The following is a 19944-nucleotide window of genomic DNA, read 5'->3' on the forward strand; positions in this document are numbered from 1 at the left end:
TCATTATACAAACCAACAAACAGATAAAGCTTCCCGGTTGAGGACTGATAATATTAATTAAAAGACTAGATTGAGACCTTTTGACATTAATTGGCTAAGTTTGTTGGACATATAGAACTGTAAAGATGCTGTGCTAAATATGAAATTATACCATGTTATGTTCATTTTGAGAGAGAAAAAAAAAAACCCAGAGAGAATCAGTATCCTAGCAAGATCCCAACAATATGTGCAATTGCAACATCTTCTATATCTACCCTTTTGAGAAAACCAACTCGCTAGAGCTCATGATGGTTCTTTCTTTCATTTTTCATGTTGAGGCCCAAGACAGTGACACGGATACCATGCCAGATTTGTCCCGACCTGTTCATCCAAACAAGGTGGTTGTATTAGTGGCCCTCTCAATATTGTTCACCTTAACTTTTCTCTTACTCGCATATGTAAGATTTCGTAGAAACACTTCTGAACTTTTCCACAGAAGTAACCATCATTTACCAACTTTTCAAGCACTAACTCACACAAGGTCAAGGCTTTCAGGGATAGATAGAGAAGTGATTCAAACACTCCCATTTTTCAGGTTCTCTTCCCATAAGGGATCCAAACAAGGCCTTGAATGCACAGTTTGCCTTTCACAGTTTGAGGACACTGAGATTCTTAGACTGTTGCCAAAGTGCAAACATGCTTTCCACATGAACTGCATTGACAAGTGGCTTGAAAATCACTCTAATTGCCCTCTTTGCAGGAACAATGTTGACCCTTTAGACATCAAGAACTTCACCTATTCATTCAGCTCAAAGTTCCTAAGAATTCCTTCAAATTTATCTGAAGACACAACAAACCTTGAAATCTTTGTTCAGAGGGAACCTTCCCATAGAGGGTCTTCAGTTTCATCAAGATTTAACATTGGAAGCAGGTTTTGGAATTTGGGTAGGAGCAACAAAGAAGAAACTCTCATTGATCAAGAGGTTTGTGCAAATGAGAAACACGTGCACAAGTTCAATCACAAAATTGTGATCTCTGATGTTGTTACAAGGAGTAGGTGGAGTGATCTTAATTCTTCAGACATGTTATTATTGAACAGTGAGATGCTTCATGACATGTCAAGCACAAGATTTCGTGCCTCAAACAGTGAAAAGTTTTGTGAAAGTTCAAGGTTTCTTTCCACTACTTCTTTCAATGAGGATGAAAATTCATTTATGTCAATGAATCCTGCTAAGAAGAGATCTATGTCTGAGATTGCTCATGTTCCAAGGTTCATAGAAATGAACGAGTACAATGGAATGAAAGAAGGTATGGCATCAAGTGAGAACAATGGGAGGGAAGAGAGGCTGAGGAGGATTTGGTTGCCAATTGCTCAACGAACAGTGAAAAGGTTTTCAAGACAAGAAAGAAACTCGAGAGAATTAGATCACAAAAGTATGGCTTTAAATGTTTGAACAGCACAAAACTTTTATGCATTTACTCCTTTTTTTTTTTAAGGGTTGGAGGGTGTTTTCATTGATGATCTATTACTGTTTACTCCAAATTTTATGAATATATAAAGTATTAATTGCTATTATCAATTCTGGAAAGGAAATGGCTTAAATATCTTGGTTGTTCTTTTCAATCGAAGGATTCTAAATCATGGATGTTATAATCATGACCCAACGTAGTTCTCTTTCTCTTCGATGAATCGCACCGAAACTTAGGAGTTTTCGTAGTTCGATTAAATTAAAGTTAATTATATAAAAATGAAAAAAAAAACCTGGTTAAAGTATTGAGTTTCGTTATAAATCATAATTTAATTCAAGTTAATTTCAAGATTTAAAAAAAATACAAGTAAAATATATTTAAAAGTAGTATACAAGGATAAAATACAAAAAATTAACATAAAATTAGTATATTTGTGGTTTGATTTAGTTTCATTCAATTTTAAATATAATAATTGAACTAAACTTTGTTTTAGATCAACTCTTTAATATTCTTCTTTTTATACATAAAGTTTAAATTTCAAATTTTATCTATGAAAAATAAAGCATGTATGATTTGAATTAATCACTCAATAGTTAAGAGGCCTTTTGACCACATAAAATTTGTTCATTATTCCATTGTATTAATAAATGATCAAAACGATTAGAAATAATGATTTTGATATTAGTAATAACAATAGTAATAACATTAATTAATTAATAATCGTAGTGGTTATTAATTAATGACCACGATAACAATATTAATAGTAATAATAGAAGTACAATATAAAGGTTACGGTAATAATAATAATAATAATAATAATAATAATAATAATAATGACAAATGGTTAAAATAACTAAAGAAGAAAATGAAAGTAATGATTATCATAACTTGTTATAACAAAGAATAATAAAAGGAGATAAAAAAATAGAATTAGTCAACACCAAAATTTAAATAATTTTGAAAGAGAAAAAGAAAAATATCTTTTGAAACTATAGTCAAATTCAAAAATCTATTATGCTTGAGGAAAGTATCATCATCATTAATTATGTGATATTAAAATTAACTTTAGAAAATATTTATTTTATTCCAAAAAGAATTACAAAAGAAAAGGTTTATTTACAATAAAAGGCTGTGTTTTTGTTATTTGGGATTGTGAATCAGAGAGTAGAATGTGTTTTTGTTTTTGCACCAGCAAATTAAACTGTACAAGTGGACATAGTAAAAGGCAACCAAATTTGTGGCAAATGCTTCAAAGAGAAACAAAAAATTGATTAATTGAGCAATAGAAGGATTCTCACAACCTCTCATCCTCACCCATGCATGCATGTTTAATCATAAAAGTAGAGCAATGCAACTCCCACAATGACCCAGAGTGTTGTTTGGCTGACACCAATCAAGATCTACCATTATACAATGATCTTCAATTTTCTCCACAACCCTTACTTTCCCTCTTTCTACAGTCTTGAATGGGGGCATTTACCTTTGTTACGAAGATTGGTATGCCATCTTCCTTGTCTTGTGAAGATACCATGACATTTGCAACAGTTAAAACACATGCAAGTCACTGCTTCAAATTCCGTGTCTGAGAAATGACAAATTAAGTATTCTTGAGCTGGTCTGTAGCATTTTTTATATAATAAGAACACAATCAACGTCCAGAAAGCATAAAGGACAACGATGAAATAACACCTGAAGAAGATAGAATACATGCATTAACAATATTTACAAAAACATATAAGGTTAACCAAATTTAGCATTTTAAGTTGAGAAGAATTTTTTTGAAACATTTTTAAAAAGTTAGAGAATAAAAATAAAAAATTAAAGTAAAACGAAATATAAAGTTAAAAACTAATTTACTCATTTTACCTAATAAACATTAAAAAAATGTATTTTAGTTTCTTAAATTGTAAACATCAATCAATTTAATTCCTAATCATACAAAAATTTAAATCTAAGTCTTTACTTTATAAATGACATTTATTTTATTTTATTTTTAACATACAGAATGACAATAAAAAAAATAGAGTACAAAGTATTAAAATGAATATTTAAAAAAAAAATAAAGATAAAAGTGATGTTTCTTAAAATTATGGATTAGTTTATTGATTAATATCAATTGAAGCATTTAGTTCAGAATCAAATTCTAGATAAGTGGTTCACTTACCTATTATTTGGTTGATGAAATTCGGCGTAGTGAAGGAGCATGACCCATATTCGAGGTTGCTACAGGCCTTTCTGGTTTTGTGACATTTTCTGTGGAAACTCTTGGCATGGCAGTCAAAATAGATGAACCTTTATTCACAGTCTGCAATTGTTTTATCCCAATCAAATGAATTACTTCAGCAAAATATAAAGGATCAGTATAGTTAAATTAACACTTATTCTTTTCGATCCTTTTTATAAAAAAATAATAATTAATTCATCAAAACTAATAAAATATAATTAAATGTCATAAATTTATAATATATTCTAAAAATACTTATATTAATAAATAATCAAATCATCCACTCATGTATTAAATTAATTAATATATCCACTAATATAGCTAATGTATGAGTATTTAAATAAAAATATAAAAACTTACTAATTAATATATCTAAAAATGAATTTTAATTTGTTTATAATTAGAACAAAAATAATAGTAATAATTATTTTTTATAAATAAAATGAAAGAAGTATATACAGCAAGTAAAGAGTAACAAGGCATCTTAAAATGTAAAATAGTAATTTGGTAAATGTATTTCACTCCCAAGTTAGTCCTTAAGTAGATTATGTAAGCAATTCAATTCTTAAATTATTCTAATATATTCCATGTTACTTCCCACTTGAGGTTGCAAAATGTGTAATATGAAATGAGTTTAAATAATTTAAGCAATGAAACATGACATTAGTTTGAACCAGGGACTATGACTGAAACACATTTAAAGGAACCAAAATATAAGTTAATTCCTTTTGTTTATGAAAAAATGGATAGAGTAAAGAAAACAACTGTGAAATTTTCATCAGGATGTATACATGTTTCTCTGTTGGAGTCTTGGCATTCTGAGCATTAGATACCATTGTCTTCATCCGAACACGTGAACTATCGACTTTGTTAGATAGTGTTGCCACAGCAATTTGAGAGGAATCATTGACTCCTGAAAAAGAAATTAAGGCATCAAGATGTGTTCTATAGAGAAGCATTCCTTCACAATACTTGGATTAGAGGAAAGAAAATAGAGAACAGAGAAAACACAGATAACAATGAATTTTCTTTTTGTGTAATTGTAGAGAAAATGAAGAGAAAGAAGTTGATTTTAGAAACAAAAATTCAAAATTTTCTTTCCTCCCATTTTCTCTTCAATTCAAATTTCAATTTTTTTCTTTCTTTCTCTAGTTGTGTCTCCTCTTAAAAATAGAGGGGTAAAGCTATCTAAGTTTAGAACTATTACTGCTAAATAAGAATCCATTATCAAACAAAGAAAACCTATGAAAACAGTAAATTGGTAAACAGCTAACCATACTGACCAATAGCTGTAATATTTTAATTTTATTTTGACAGAAAATATCCATTAAAAATAATCCACGCCAAGTATTCATTCAAAATATTTCGTTTTTTTTTTCCTTTTCAGAATGTGCATTAAAATATCACCTCAACTTCCTAACTCATTCTGCTAAGAAATACCAACCTTAGCTTGGAAATCACACAACTTAATACAACACTATTTTTCTTGAAAAAACTTGCCAATTTTAGGAGACTTGATTTTTCAAATACAGGACTGAATTTACCTTTATTATTATTATCCATATCCACTGGTTCAAGGCCGGTAGGTACAGCAACTGGAGGCTGCAATTGCAAAATTAGATATTAAATAAAATCAGTACATATCAAATAATACCTAAGATTAAGATATCAGAAAAGCCATATAACGTTTCACACTCCTGCAAATGGAATTAAGAATGCCATAATTGAAGGTAAAATTTTCAAAAGGTTTCCAAGTTATGATGTAAAAAAAAAAGAATATGTGATCAGAATGGAAGAAGATTAGAACAAATTTAAAGAAAACTTTAGACAACAAAAAGGTGGAGACCGGAGCATGTTTGTTCTCTTTTTAAAAAGAGTTTTCACTTTTTAAAATTAAAAATTAAGTGTATTTTTTGGTTTTAAAAAGGGAAAACTTTTTTTAAAAATGAAAACAAACATACTCTGGATATACTTATATAAGGCAATTCATTCACAATGGCTAGTAAACTAGGCCAAGGAATTACTAACAGTTGATTGACTTTTGGCCTTTTGCAGTTGCATCTGCTGATATTTTAGAATCGTCCAGTCAAATAAATAGTCAGAATCATATCCTGCCAAACAAGAATCATAACACAGATGACACCACCACCAATGCAATATGATGTCCAAAAACACAGTAATGCATAACGATACTGTGTTCTCAAATTCTAACAAGCATTAAGATGTAAATCAAAGAATTCATAATATTTGGACAACCTGCACATTTGATTTTAGGCTTTCGGATAATGAATAAAGAGTGCAAAACAATAAAACCAGCAAAATTAACGAAATGTAAGATGGATTTATACTCAAGTAGGTCTGATCTGCTATGCAATAAGTAATAGTAAATAAAGGTATGCCAAAATAGAGATACTCGGTACAAAATCTAGCAGAGTTCAAGGAAGAAAAATTGAATACTTAATATGAAACTTCTATACATCTTTAGTTAGGGTCTTAGTCGAATCTTTTTTAAAGCTCAACTGTTAAACTTGGACATAATCACTTCTATGTCTTGGACATAATCAATACCCACAACAGTGAAGCTCAAATTCACTATACTTCAACAGTTAATGGCCACTAAGACTAAAAAAATCAACCAACATGCAAATTGACTGAAATCTTCAACAAGCCATGCTTGCATATGATGAAACAAAGAAGGCAATACCTGCACGAGTGAACAAATTGCGAAACAGGCGCTTCAAAAGTCCATAATCTGGCCGTTGATCAAATGTCAGGGAGCGGCAATAATGAAAGTAAGAAGCAAACTCCACAGGATATGACTTGCAAAGAATCTAAAAATATGAAATATATAATCAGTAAACTTCTATGAACATTGATTAACCAAGTGATAGCATTCTATAAAAGCTCATAATTTGATTATGCAGTCAAGGATTCAAGTCTCCAAACCTAAGTCGGGAACTAGCATTTAGAATAAAAATGCAGCATAAAATTGTTCATATGAGTTACAACTAGAGCAACAGAATCATTAAAAGGGGAAAAAATTGAACACACCTCAATAGGAGTTGATAACTTCTTTTTGCAAATTTTGTCATATTTTTGCTCTTTGGTGGCAGCTTGCAGACCCTGCCAAGGAAGGCTAAAAAAGAAAGAATCAAATAGTCAAGCCCTAAATAGTTGGAAAACTTGGGCAATTGACACTCAAAAGCAACATTTTAATGAAATCAAGATGCATCACATTCTGGTTCATCACAATGAGACATACCTTCCTCTTAAAAAGTACATTAAAACATAGCCAAGAGACTCCAAATCATCTCGACGACTTTGTTCTGAAGAAGTGAAATAAAAAAATTGAAGAAAAATTGTATGTATACTTACAATCTATAAAGCATAATGAAGGAAAAAAATTCTTCAGACTTACCAATTCCTCGGTGTGTATTATAACTTGCATAACGTGCAGTCCCTGTTAAGCATTTGTTCTCTCTGGATGAGTTTATCAAGGTAAAAGCAAACATTCAGATACAAAACAATAACCTGCCTAGTTAGATTTAAATTGAAAAAGCACAAGTAACATTGATAATGGATCAATAAAATTAACGAAGAAATAAAAAAAATTGTTTGGTATTTCATAAGAGTACAAGTTGAAAAGCTTCCCAATTATTAGAAACAATATGCATTTACTTTATAAATAAATTACTAAATATATTTTAGCAAAATTACTGCAGGGACAAGTATGATAAGTCTGACGATTATAAGCTTTTACTTATATTGTACAATGAATATGAGAATGTTTTGTTACATGGAGAAAGAAGGGAGTCACTGAGATTAGAAGGTTTTTAATATTTTTAATCCTTTACCTTTAATCCATATCAGACTCAATATGAATGTTCCACGATTACTGGACATTCAATCTAAATAAAGAACACTTTTCCCTGGCATAGTATCTTCTTATACCAAGCCTACCCTAGTACATAAACAGTCTAATTTTCAATACTCTAGTGCTTTTCTAAACCAGTAAACTAATGAAGAAACACAAAGAAACCATTCCACGTAGTTAACATCTTATCATGTAAATGAATCTGTATTTTCACCAAGAGAAATTATCTGCAGCAGAAAGGCTTTTCATCATTTACTGTCTCAAATTAAAATATATAGGTTAAATTAATGATTTAGCCTCTATAGTTTTTATATATTTTTAATCAAGTCCTTGTAATTTAAAAATTTTAAGTTAAATTATTATAATTTTAATTTTTGAATTAAATTTTTAACAATCAAATCGTTATATCTCTATTGAATATCAATGACATGACATTTCTAATTTACTATCTTAATTTTTTTATTTCTAATACTCTTTTTATAATTATTTTTTATTTATAATTTTTTTAAACTCCTAAATCCTAATATTGCTATGTGATAAATTCAACATTAAATTGAGGACATATCTTTCAAACTATATTGACGTCATCCCTAAAAGCTGAAGACTTCTGAAAATTATTTTTACAAAAAGTTTAGGTTTGGGGTTTAATTTATTTCACTGCAAATTCAAGTTTTTAGGCTAACTTGATATAATAAATATTTTATTATAATAAAATAGTAAAAAATAGAATCCAAATGTGTTAGCAATAATTCGATGTTAAAGATATCACCCAATAATAATACGATTTAGAAATTTAAAGTATTTATGAAATATAACTACAAATAACAAATATGAAAAGGATAGATTGTCAAATTATATAAAAATATCATGCTATTGATACTCAATTGCTATATAATAATGTTAATTATTAAAGATTTAATTGAAAAAATTTAAAATTATAAAGACTTAATTAAAATTTTTAAAAAATTATAAAGACTAATAAATTAGTTTAACCAAAGATATAATACGGTGGAATAATAGTTAGCAGATTTGAGAGACCACAAATCCTGACAATATGCACTCCCGCATGGTAAAATATGACTGACAAAGAAAAAGTGATTAGATAAAAATAAAATAATCAAAGAGAAAACTTGTACCTGTAAGGGATATGCTTGTTTGTAATAGGGTCCCTATATCCTTTTGCTAGTCCAAAATCAATCATATAAACCTGCAATTAGGGTAACATATTGCAGCAATTATACATTCAAAATTGGAAGCATTAAAGAGAATTTCAACATTGAAAATTTGTATTAACAGAAGCTAGATATTAAAGAGAATGAAATAGGAATGCTAAAGAAGCTACCTGATTTGCTTTCTTCCCAAGACCCATAAGGAAGTTATCCGGTTTGATGTCTCTGTGCAAATAACCCTTCGAATGCAAATACTCTATCCTTGAAAGCTGTGGTCAATTAAACAAACAGGTGCTAAGCACTACGTTTAATGTGTTTCTATTGATGTGTTTGGAAATCTCCACTGATGGAAGCTTTGTATAAAAAGAGGAAATGTTAAAGAGACAGAACTGTAACAACAGCACACATAAAATATATTGCAAAACAGAGAAAAGCCTGGTTTCATGGAAAATTTATGAAGTGTTTGGTTTGAGAAAAAATTGTTTTTATTTTTAAATTTTACTTTTTTAATTACCTAATTCAAATTGAGACTGTATTCAGGAAAATTGTTTCTTATTTTCAAATATTTATATAGAAAACCGTAAAAATAAGAAACAAAAGAACATTAAGATGACATTTTTGTAAAAAATAACTAGAAAAGAAAAAAAAATTTAAATCAAACCCGTAAGAAATCAGTGCTGAAAATGAATCAACTATTACCAACTGATCAGCCAGCATCAAAACTGTTTTGAGTGAAAATTTGCCCTCACAGAAGAAAAAGAAATCTTCAAGACTGGGTCCCAGAAGTTCAATAACAAGAACATTATTGTCTCCATCAGTACCACACCATTTCATTCTTGGAATGCCACCTTAAAATCCATAACTATGATTAATCAGATTCAATTAACAAAACACATGCACACTGTAGCAAGGGTATTTGGAATCAACACAACTTACTTCCTCCTTGAAGATTATTATATAACTTTGCCTCATACATTAGCTGTGGATGATTGGTTTTCCTGTTCTCCTATAAAACAAGAAATAATGCTGTTATAATTTATAATTCCTGTTCTCCTATCAACCTTTACTTAAATAAACACCAAAATAGAAATCTTAACCATGAAAGTAAAAAAGAATGTCACACAAATATTTCTAGTAAAAATATTACTTCCCAATCACAGTTGCAACGAAGTACAATACTATATCCCCTGTTATGAAAAAATAAAATAGCATAAACCCTTTGCTTTTAGCACTTTTTTTTTTCTTTACTCAATTTGAAGTTACACAATTTCCAGTTACTCGATGAAGTATTCGACTCACCATCTTTATGGCCACAATGTCAGAAGTTTCGATATGTGCCCCTGAAATAAATAAATAAATAATAATAATAGACTCTTAAATTAATCCTCCAAAACATTTAATAATAGGCTAACTTCCTTAAAAAATTCATCACTATTTTAATTGTCTAAATATTCTGTAATTAAACTAGTCTCTTAAAAATTTAATGCGTTACATAATTACCCCTCAATTATCTAAAATAAAATACTTACATATTAATTTGACATCAAAATTTTGAAGAAAAAGGTGAAAAAAAATTAAAAACTAATTTAATGAGTGGAATTTAAAAAATTGAAGATATATTATAATAATAAGGTTCGGACCAATGTGAATTTGTCCGAATGATCCGCTGCCAATTTTTTGACCGATTTGATACTTTCCTCCGACGAGCCTCTCCATGAAAAATAGAACGTTCTGGAAACGATAGAACGATTCTTGAAATGTTCAGTTCTGCATCGTTTTGGAATATATGAAGAAGAGAAGAGAATGGGGTTAGTTTTGGAATTGCAGTTTTCGTTTTGTTTTAAAATGTGTTAACTGTGACATGGACATCACAATTCTCCAGCCAGGGTTGCGTGAATGCGTTGCTTTACTTTTCATGTCATTTCGTGCCCATAAAAACCCCGCCATGTCACTTTCTCCAAAGAATTTTTTTATTTTCTATTATTTTTCCTTTTTATATTCTACCACTAATGCTTTGTTTCAATAAAAAGTAAATAAAATAAAATTTTAAATAAGAAAAAATCAATAATAAATAGTATCAAAATATTTTTTTAATAATTTAAATATTAACTTAAAAATTTTATTACTTTTTGTTTCAACATAAATTTAACTTATAAAATAACATGTTTATTTTTAAAATATATAAATTAGAATTTATTTAAAATAAATCAATTTTAAATATTAAAATAATTTTAAAAAATTATAAGTTAAAAATATCTTATATAAGAAATATAATTAAAATTAGTATATTTCAATAATGATCTAACTCTTCCGACGTTTCTTTCGGTGGAAGTCACGTTTTTAGAACGATAAATACTTTGTTTATATTAATCGATACAATATGTCAAATTGTGTGACGTATTTATTTAAAACCGTTTTATAATCCAATCTCTTACTCATTCGATTGGCCATTTAATTAGATATTCTGACAAATATTCTCAGTCTTGAGCAGATTTTCAAATTTAGTATATTATTATTATTATAGAAATAGTATCTCTTACTTTTTAGCATGTAATAAGAAATCAGTAAATGATAAATTCTTATTAAAAGCTATATTATTAATATATTAAATTTTGTAATATTTTTTCATTTTAATATAAAATATTATATAATTTTTTAATTGTTAGTTTAATGAAAATGAATGTACTTACGTTACTTGATTGTTGTGAGTCCTTAAGGCTAACTTAAAATAATATTTGATCGTAACCCATGCAACACAATTAAGGCTGTCTAATTATTTGGCCCTTCTTTTTATCCACAATTCATTTTACTTTCATTGATAATTTCGAGTAAGTTTTTTAATCTTAAAAGGATTTATATTTGAACTATGCTCCTTTTATTTTATTTTAACGATGACTTTATTTTCTCGTACATCGGTTTCATGCAAGTGTCTATCAAGTATTCTAGAGTATATATATTTTTAGTTTAAATTAATTTGCTAGTTTGTGTATTTTCTTTGTATTTTTAATCATGCTTTTCTCTTGATTTAATTATTTTAATTACAATGACAATAACTAAATTTTATCTCATTATGCAAGATTGACTATATGAACTACACATGATGTTATTAAATTCAATTTAAAACTAAAATTTTAAAAGTATTATTTTATCACCAAATCTCTTTTAATAGTTTATGACAATTAACAAAGAATAATTATAAAGAAGGAATATATCAAAGAGAAGAATATCTTTAAAAAGTTTAAAGATTCAATGACGAGATGAAAAATAAAAAAATTTAAATAAGAATTAAATGGTAACAATTACATTAAAAGCACTATAGAATGTGAAAGAAACTTAAGAATAAGAGTGATCACGATTTAGTTCGGTTTTTATTAAAAATTATATTCTCATTGCATATAAAAATAATTTGTGATTCAGTTCAATTTGAATATAATTTAAAAATTGAACCATAAAATATCAATTTAGTTTAGATTGATTTTTGTAGTTATTCAATTTAGAGTAAATAGTAGCTTAAAAATTAAAATGAATTTATTGAAAAAATAAAAAATGAAAAATTAAAATTAAAATGATAAAATCATAAAAAATTAAATTATAGATAAAAAAAAAGATATTCAACTCATAAAAATGAGAATCTAAAGAAAATAGAACTGGTGCGCTATAAATTCATACAATGTTACAATAAAAATGAGTTAAAAAATTTAATTTCATGTGAAAATATAATATAAAATAATATAAACTTATCATAAATGTAATTTGGTTTGGTTTGATTTTAAGAATAAAAATATAAAATCAAACCACACTATAAATGTATTTTTTTTATTATTATTTTTGGTTTGATCAATTTTTAATTTTATTGCATATTGAATCTAATAATTTGAAAACGATTTACTTCAGTTAGAACCACCCCTACCCAACACTCATCTATTGTGTTCTAAATTGAGAATTATAATAACTAAAGTTAATTTTAACTTATTTTAGCTCTATCATTAGTTTTTATTTTGTATTTTGAGATTCAACTTTATATTTTTTATTTAATAATTAAGTAATTTCTTATTGTCTTAGGTTAGTAAGTTGAACTATATTACTTATAAAACATTTTTTAAATTTTTATATTTTATTATGTTTATAGGTTTGATTATATTTATTATTAAAGTTTTTAGAGTTTTACTTTTTATTATAAATATTCATGTAAATTCTTTTTGAAGGTAAGTTTGATTTTGAATAAAGTGTGAGGAGTTTGAGAAAGCATATATAATTCTTAGCATTTTTGTATAAGACTGTTATCCGTATCTTATCAAAAGTTCCTCACATTTTTGTAACGATTCTATACTAAGTTTATTATTTATTTATTATTAAATTAGGTTTATAACATTTTCTCCTTTTCTTTTCTTTTCTATTGAACTTAAGGCTTGATGTCTTCTTTATCTTCTTTTTTTTCTTTCTTGTTAATTCTCATCAATAATTTTCTTTGAAGTTCTTCTAAATCTCTTTATCTTTTTTTTATCATACTAAGAGTCATAGAATCTATTCTTTTCATTAGTGTCTCTAGTATTATTCTTTATATTTAATCAAATCATCTTAAATGATCATTTCTTTTACTTCACACTTCTATAATTATTTTTCATTATATTATTTTTTAGATGACTAGTTATTCATCTTAATATTCTTATTTGATTTGCTTTTATATTTATAATAACATTTAATTATTCCCTAATATTACTTTTGGTAATTTATAAAATTAATTAATTAGTTTAGATTTACAAAGTTGATCAAATTAAAAACTAGTGAACTAGTGTAGACACTTAAAAGAAGTGTCGAAAGGGGGGAAAAAAGTTCCATTGAGTAGTATATTTGTACATAGCATGCAAATTGTCTCTAAACATGAAGTTTAGATCTAAAGAACTTCTTCATCTCTACCTCTAAGCCATACTCTTTAGACAGCAGAAATGACAATTGGCAAGGAATTAACATATGGTTGACTTAGCGATTTGCATGCGTACCATGCATTATGATGCTTAAGCTTACAAACTATCATACCCAATGAGATTTGGGACTGAAATCCTGAGCATCAATTTATTGTACCTGAGTCTCAGCGTCATTATAATTTGCAATATTTACTTGGAATTGAAGACTAATGATACATGATATAGAATTTGAATCTTGAGAATTGAGAATGATGGAAGCGAGTGGAGTTGAAGGTTGTTGTTATTAATATTGCACAACAGTCTTCAAGCCATGAATATAATGTCTTTTGGAATATTGTTGTACCCTCACTTTGAATTCGCCAACCTCGCGCTTTTGCCAGGGTTTTGAGACCGAAACAAAGTCTACAAGTTGATGGATTAGAGAAAGGAGAATAAGAACCATACCCAATTGAAGATCATCCTTTATCATTTGGAAATATTCGGAAATGAGTGAGGAAAATTGGTGCAAATCGTATAGAAAAACTGAGAGGAGTCCAAGGGAGAATGCAATTAAGAGAACCACAAGGATGATGAAGATAACAACGAGTAGCACGAAGAAAACGAATGAGCCATGAAGAAGGGTAAGGAGAATGAGATCCAAATTTGGGAACATATTTGAATGTGACTTTGATAAAACCAAGGCATGTTATGTTGGTTGTTAAAGGAAAGGGATGAGAAGGTGAATGAAGTAAATTAACTCGCACATATTCTATCCTTGTAATGCCATTTAACAACTTTTGGCCTCTTTGCTTGAACCAAAATTGAGACACAAACTGGGTGCGATTCCATTCCCCATCACAGTATCACAATATGGCTAAAGCTAAAGTCATTACTATATACATACAAGCAAAGCATGAAATATTCCCTCTAGAAAAAATTATTTGTTAATTTGGCTTGGCATTGAAAACTGGCTTCGAACCTGCGCAAATAAAGCCCTTTCGTAACCATCACTATTTTCTTTTTTACCTTTATTTCAACTTTAGTTTACTTAATTTTTGTGTATGCCACATTTTACTATATTAAAATCAACGACCAATGAGTATTTATTGGAGGAAAGGGTTTCTTTCTTCGGACTAATGAAAAAGTTGATACTACTTGTATTCAATTTTTGTTGCATAAAGAACTTTATAAAATAAAATTCAAGTTCAAGAATGATTCCTTACTTGCCGGTGCCTATGCTTTATCAATATAGTTAGTACTATTAATATTTCATTCTTTTAGGATTAAGATATAGGTCTTTTCGCTCACCAACAGTTAATAAGATAGACATAGGCTGTCATGGAATGGAGTTTAGTCTTTCAGAATCAAGAAGTTGTTTTAGCTGTAACTAGTCTTTATATATCTACCACAAAACAAGTTGATGTATAACATAGATGATCATTGTAACCATGGGTTTGGCAACACATTCAGACCTTCTAATGCTGTCCCACACAAGCTTGTACTGCCACCAAATTCAGAAGCAAATCATATGTTAGAAATATCAGCTGCAGCTGCAGGTTGGTGATTCTCTATACATTAGAAATCCTGTTGCAATCTGACCTACCGCCAAGTAGATGAGGCTCAGTTATTGATAATTATACAATTAGTTCTAAGGTATTAAATTTATAAATGGATTTATTAAAGTTTCAGTGACATTCAGTTTTTAACCTTCTTTACATATAATTAGAATCTTGAATTCAAATTTAATTTAAAATATAATTTTTCAAGATAAAAGAATCTCTTTTTTTCTCCATAAAATTGAGGTTTTTCTCAAAATTCTGTCACTTTTTTTCTTCATTTTGATCGAGACCACATTGTGACATAAATCAAATAAATTATAAACTAGTTGAAATGCAATTCTAAATACATGTGTATTACATAAAAAAAAAAACCAAAAACATTATTTATAGGAAAAAAAAACTTTCTTTTTGTTTTGTTTTAGCCTTTTTTATTTAATTAATGACCCAGAATACATTCCAAAACAGGATCTTAATTGTTAATCATTGTTGAAGAATATATTTATACATATAAATATAAATAAGGATGTTAATTTAGGCTTTGACTGTTGGGCCAATCATTTAGTATGCTAAATTGGAAAGTGAGATTAAGCTATATTTAAAATAGCTTATTTAAAATTTATAATAATATATTAAATAATTTTATATAAAAATTATTCTAATATAATAATATATTAAATCAATTAAACTTTAAAATAATAAAATTTTAAATTAAAAATCTTAATTTTTTTATTAAAGATGAAAAATGTATTTACAATATATTTTCTGATAGTTTATTTAGATATAAATCTTATGAATTTAAAAAAAAAATCTGTTTAAATAATTTAATAACTTATTTATAAAAAAATTTAATAACCTATTGAATGTATTAATACGAAGTAAGTCATTAAACAGCCTAATAAACTAAATCAAATTTTTGGAAAGGTAATAAAAAGTATATGACAGGTAATAAGATAGACTAATACTTTAAAATTATTAAACAGGTAAACCCTATTTATACAAAGTATAACCTAACCTAATATATTTCTATCTCTATTAACATAATTATGAAATGTCTCAATTTTCTTGTTTAACAAAGAATAAGAAACAAAAATCGTCCTCTAAATTCTTACTTAAGGTTGTGCCATTTTTTAAAATTCTTTCCTTTTATATTCTAATACTATTTTTTGAATTCTTTCACCTTTTATTCAAACAATAATTACTTCAAATTCCTTCCATTTTTATTCTAAAATAATGTCTTCAAATTATTTTCCTTTTTTACTTTAAAAATAGTGTCTTGAAATATTTTTCATGTTTGTTCAAATAAAATTTATGATTTTTTTCCCCTTTTTATTTTAAAATAATCGTCCTTTCAATTCTTTCTTAAGGCAAAATGTTTTTTTAAATACCTTCCCTTTGATATTCCAATATTAGTTTTGAATTCTTTCCCCTTTTATTTAAAAAATAATTATTTCAAAGTACTTACGTTTTTATTCTAAATTAATATCTTTTAATCCTATGCCTTTTTACTCTAAAAATAATCCTCAAATATTTTTTCTTTTTATTCAAATAAATTTTATGATTTTCCCCTTTTATTTTAAAATAAATTCTTCAAATTCTTTTTTTTATCCAAAATATTTTCTTCAATTTTTTTCCCTTTTATTTTGAAACGAAACTAAAATAAAAATTTCTCGTCATTAATGTCCCTCTTCCATTTAGGATAAAAATACATAAATGAAGATTTTAAAATTTGTCCCTTCTATTTCTAAAATAATAAAAGGCTCAAAATATGTTTCTCGCAGTTTTAAACCACTACGAAAGACATTGCCCAAAATGTTGGTGAACCTTTAAGGTACCATTTTTTGGCGATTCTAACTGCCATAAAGTTACATAATAAACGCCACAAATTCCTGGTAGTCTTGAACGACTATAAATTAGTAAAATCATCCCATTTTGGTAAAAATTTTCAGAACAAAATTATTTTAGTAATTTTAAAAAACTATTATTCTGATAAGTGAGCCATAATAATCTTTTTACCCAATTTAAAATTAAAAATAATATTAGAATGATGCTCTCAAATTCATATTTGCTATTCAAAATACAAAAAAGAATATGATTTTTGTCAATATTTTTATAATCAAAACATAATAGTTTTTAATTTGTAATCCTTTATTCAAAAAATAAAATAGAAAAAAATTTCCTTAATTTTCCTTAGAGTTCAAGAAAATAATAAAAAATTCAAAAACTCATGTGAATAATTTATTTCCATAATTTATAGTTAAGGAATAAAAAAAATTAAATACTATTGTTTTTGGATTAAAATAAATATTGCCAAGTTTAATTAAAATTTGAAAGATAAATTAGGAGGTAACCTTTTTTTTAACAAACATTATATAGTATTAATACCTTTTCTATACATAAATAACTATCAAATAAAAAAGATCCAGCTTTTCAGATCTATTTTATTTTATTTAAAGTTTCTTTAAGTTTTTTTTTTTTTATAAACTTTGGCTGTGATTCTTATTTATTTTAAAATAATTTTGTGTATTACAAGTTACAACAGATGATATCTCGATCCAATCACAAATAGAAAATGAATGAATAGTCACAGGAATTTTTTATGATTTAAATTATATCTAATTAATTGTGAAATTTTAATTTTGTTTATAGTCTTTTTACTCCTCAAGTTTACTTCTTTGTGTATATCAAGGAAATATTTATTGTTTAGTATGTAATCTTAAATATGTGACGTTTACTATTGAATTAGACCATCATTTTTTTACATTTTATAGTATGTACTTTTGCATTATACATAGGGTTAATAAAATAAGCAAAAAAGAAAAGAAATATTTAAATACATCATATACATTAAAAAAATGTTCACGAATGTTTCATTTAGTTTAGGCTTATAGAATAAGGCCATCTATTAATTTCTTTTTGCAAAAATCATCAAATGACAATCCTTCTCTCAGGTCTTGAGAAAAAGGTTAACATTCCGATTAGATAGTTTGGAATGGAAGAAGTTGAGTATACTAGCACTGGAGTTGGAACTAAGAAGGGTTTCGGGGTGACTGTGGGTATCAATCAACTAGACAACTTAGAGAGAGAACATTGAACCTTATTTAACAATAAGTATGGAAAAATATTGGACTTGTTGCCCGTAAGACTTGAAGCGATTGTTTTGTCAACCCTGGTTCAACATTGGAACACAACCTTAAGGTGCTTTTAAGAAAATAAGAACCATTGAGTGGCTTGGAAGATTGTTAGGGCTTGCAGCAAGCCAACTCAAAATAAGCGAACATGCTGGTTCGTAAGGATTGGCCAAAGAAATGATGTAGCACAATAAAATAAATGGATGATTTTCACAAAAAAATCAGCTTTGTCAATCTATTGATTGGTGCTATCTCCATCTGTAAAGAACATAATAAACCTAGCAGCAATAGATGTTTTTCCATACTATGGACTCAAGGGCAGAAAACCAGTACTCGCTATATTAGCTAAAACTTTCCTAACATTGAGTTTCTGCCAACAAAAACGAAAAAAAGGAGACTTCAATGTTGCAGACAACTCCTCTACATATGGGCTGTCACATATATTTATATGTTGGTAACCGCAAGGACAAGTGAGCAAGACCATTGCAGGATTTTGGTAATATTCCTTTGGAGTGACATGATAAGCTTGTCAATGTAGGAAAATGGTCATTCAGATGGATGTGCCAATGATACAAGCTAAAACTAGGTGAATCCATAGTCTTACCAGACTTAGATATTAGTTGAAATATTTTTTTTAAGGTTTTCTATTCTGAAATTACAATAACTCTATTCGATTTTAAATTTTATGGTACTCACTCAATATGTTAAGAAGACTTACCAGATTCCTAGTCTTTCTTGATGTGTTCTATTTGATATCTTTAATCTCTTAGAAACTGGTTACTCAAATCTTCTTGTTAATCTTATGGCATGAAAATACATCATGGTTATGTTGTTATTGTAGACAACATCTAATTGCTGTTGAGCAGAAATTGGAACGTTATTATAGAACATTACCTTAGTGGATTTAAAATCAATCTGCAGATTGGTTGGCAAGAAAAGAAAAATATTGAATAATATCATATAGAAGCTATGGGAATCTAGTCCCCTAACTTGAGTTCCACTATTTTAACTTTTGCTATATTTTAGTTGATGCTATGGGGTGTATTTATCTTTGCTAATTGTTGTCCTTTAATGTCTAAAGCACCAAAAGAAAATGTAAAGAAATATAATCAATTCGTGACCAAATAAAAAATAAAGTCACAAAGCCAACATTTAATAAAGAATATTTATTAAAGCCAAACAAATTTTTTATACCTACTCACTATCATTTTAAATAAAAAGGTGATGTTAAAGTAAAGTTTTTTTTTTCTCGAAGCAATGATTTAAAACCTAACTTGATATTGTATATAAATGGTAAGTGCTTATCAGTGTTCCTAAGTTAAGGAACTATTTTTCTTTTATAAAAAATATAATAAATAATTTTTTTATAATTTACAATACAAACTGACATTTAAAAAAAATATTTTTTAGTTGATGGTTAATAAGATTTGTATACAACTTACTCTAAAATTATCACTACAAGAAATGTGATATTTGGCATTAGTTTATTAATCGCGATTATAGATAATTGTCAACAAAATATATGGTGAATAATATATATATCTAATATATATATATGTTGTGATGTTAAAAAAATTGAATGGAATGTAAATTCAAATAGAGAAAGAAAAATATAGGGAAAAAAAATGGGAGAAAAA

General features: G+C 27.3%; 2 protein-coding genes across 2 annotated transcripts; one reads left to right on the forward strand and one right to left on the reverse strand.

Annotated features, from left to right (window-relative positions):
* The first annotated feature begins 224 nt into the window (after positions 1-224).
* LOC113847471 (putative RING-H2 finger protein ATL12) lies at positions 225-1433 on the forward strand. The gene has a single exon (XM_027476610.1). It carries the CDS (start codon positions 225-227, stop codon positions 1431-1433), a length of 1209 nt encoding a protein of 402 aa, XP_027332411.1.
* Positions 1434-4291: 2858 nt separating this feature from the next.
* LOC113847057 (casein kinase 1-like protein 3) lies at positions 4292-10432 on the reverse strand. Its single transcript, XM_027475903.1, has 13 exons — positions 10357-10432; positions 10016-10056; positions 9653-9722; positions 9416-9564; positions 8890-8985; positions 8684-8754; positions 7092-7153; positions 6936-6999; positions 6725-6809; positions 6378-6504; positions 5702-5784; positions 5218-5275; positions 4292-4586 (listed from the first exon to the last, which is right to left on the reverse strand). The coding sequence occupies exons 1-13, from the start codon at positions 10430-10432 to the stop codon at positions 4354-4356; spliced, it is 1215 nt and encodes a 404-aa protein (XP_027331704.1). The 3' UTR covers positions 4292-4353.
* Positions 10433-19944: the final 9512 nt, after the last annotated feature.

Source organism: Abrus precatorius, unplaced genomic scaffold (genome assembly GCF_003935025.1).
Source record: "Abrus precatorius isolate BTA unplaced genomic scaffold, Abrus_2018 Scaffold8, whole genome shotgun sequence".
Taxonomy (NCBI): domain Eukaryota; kingdom Viridiplantae; phylum Streptophyta; class Magnoliopsida; order Fabales; family Fabaceae; genus Abrus; species Abrus precatorius.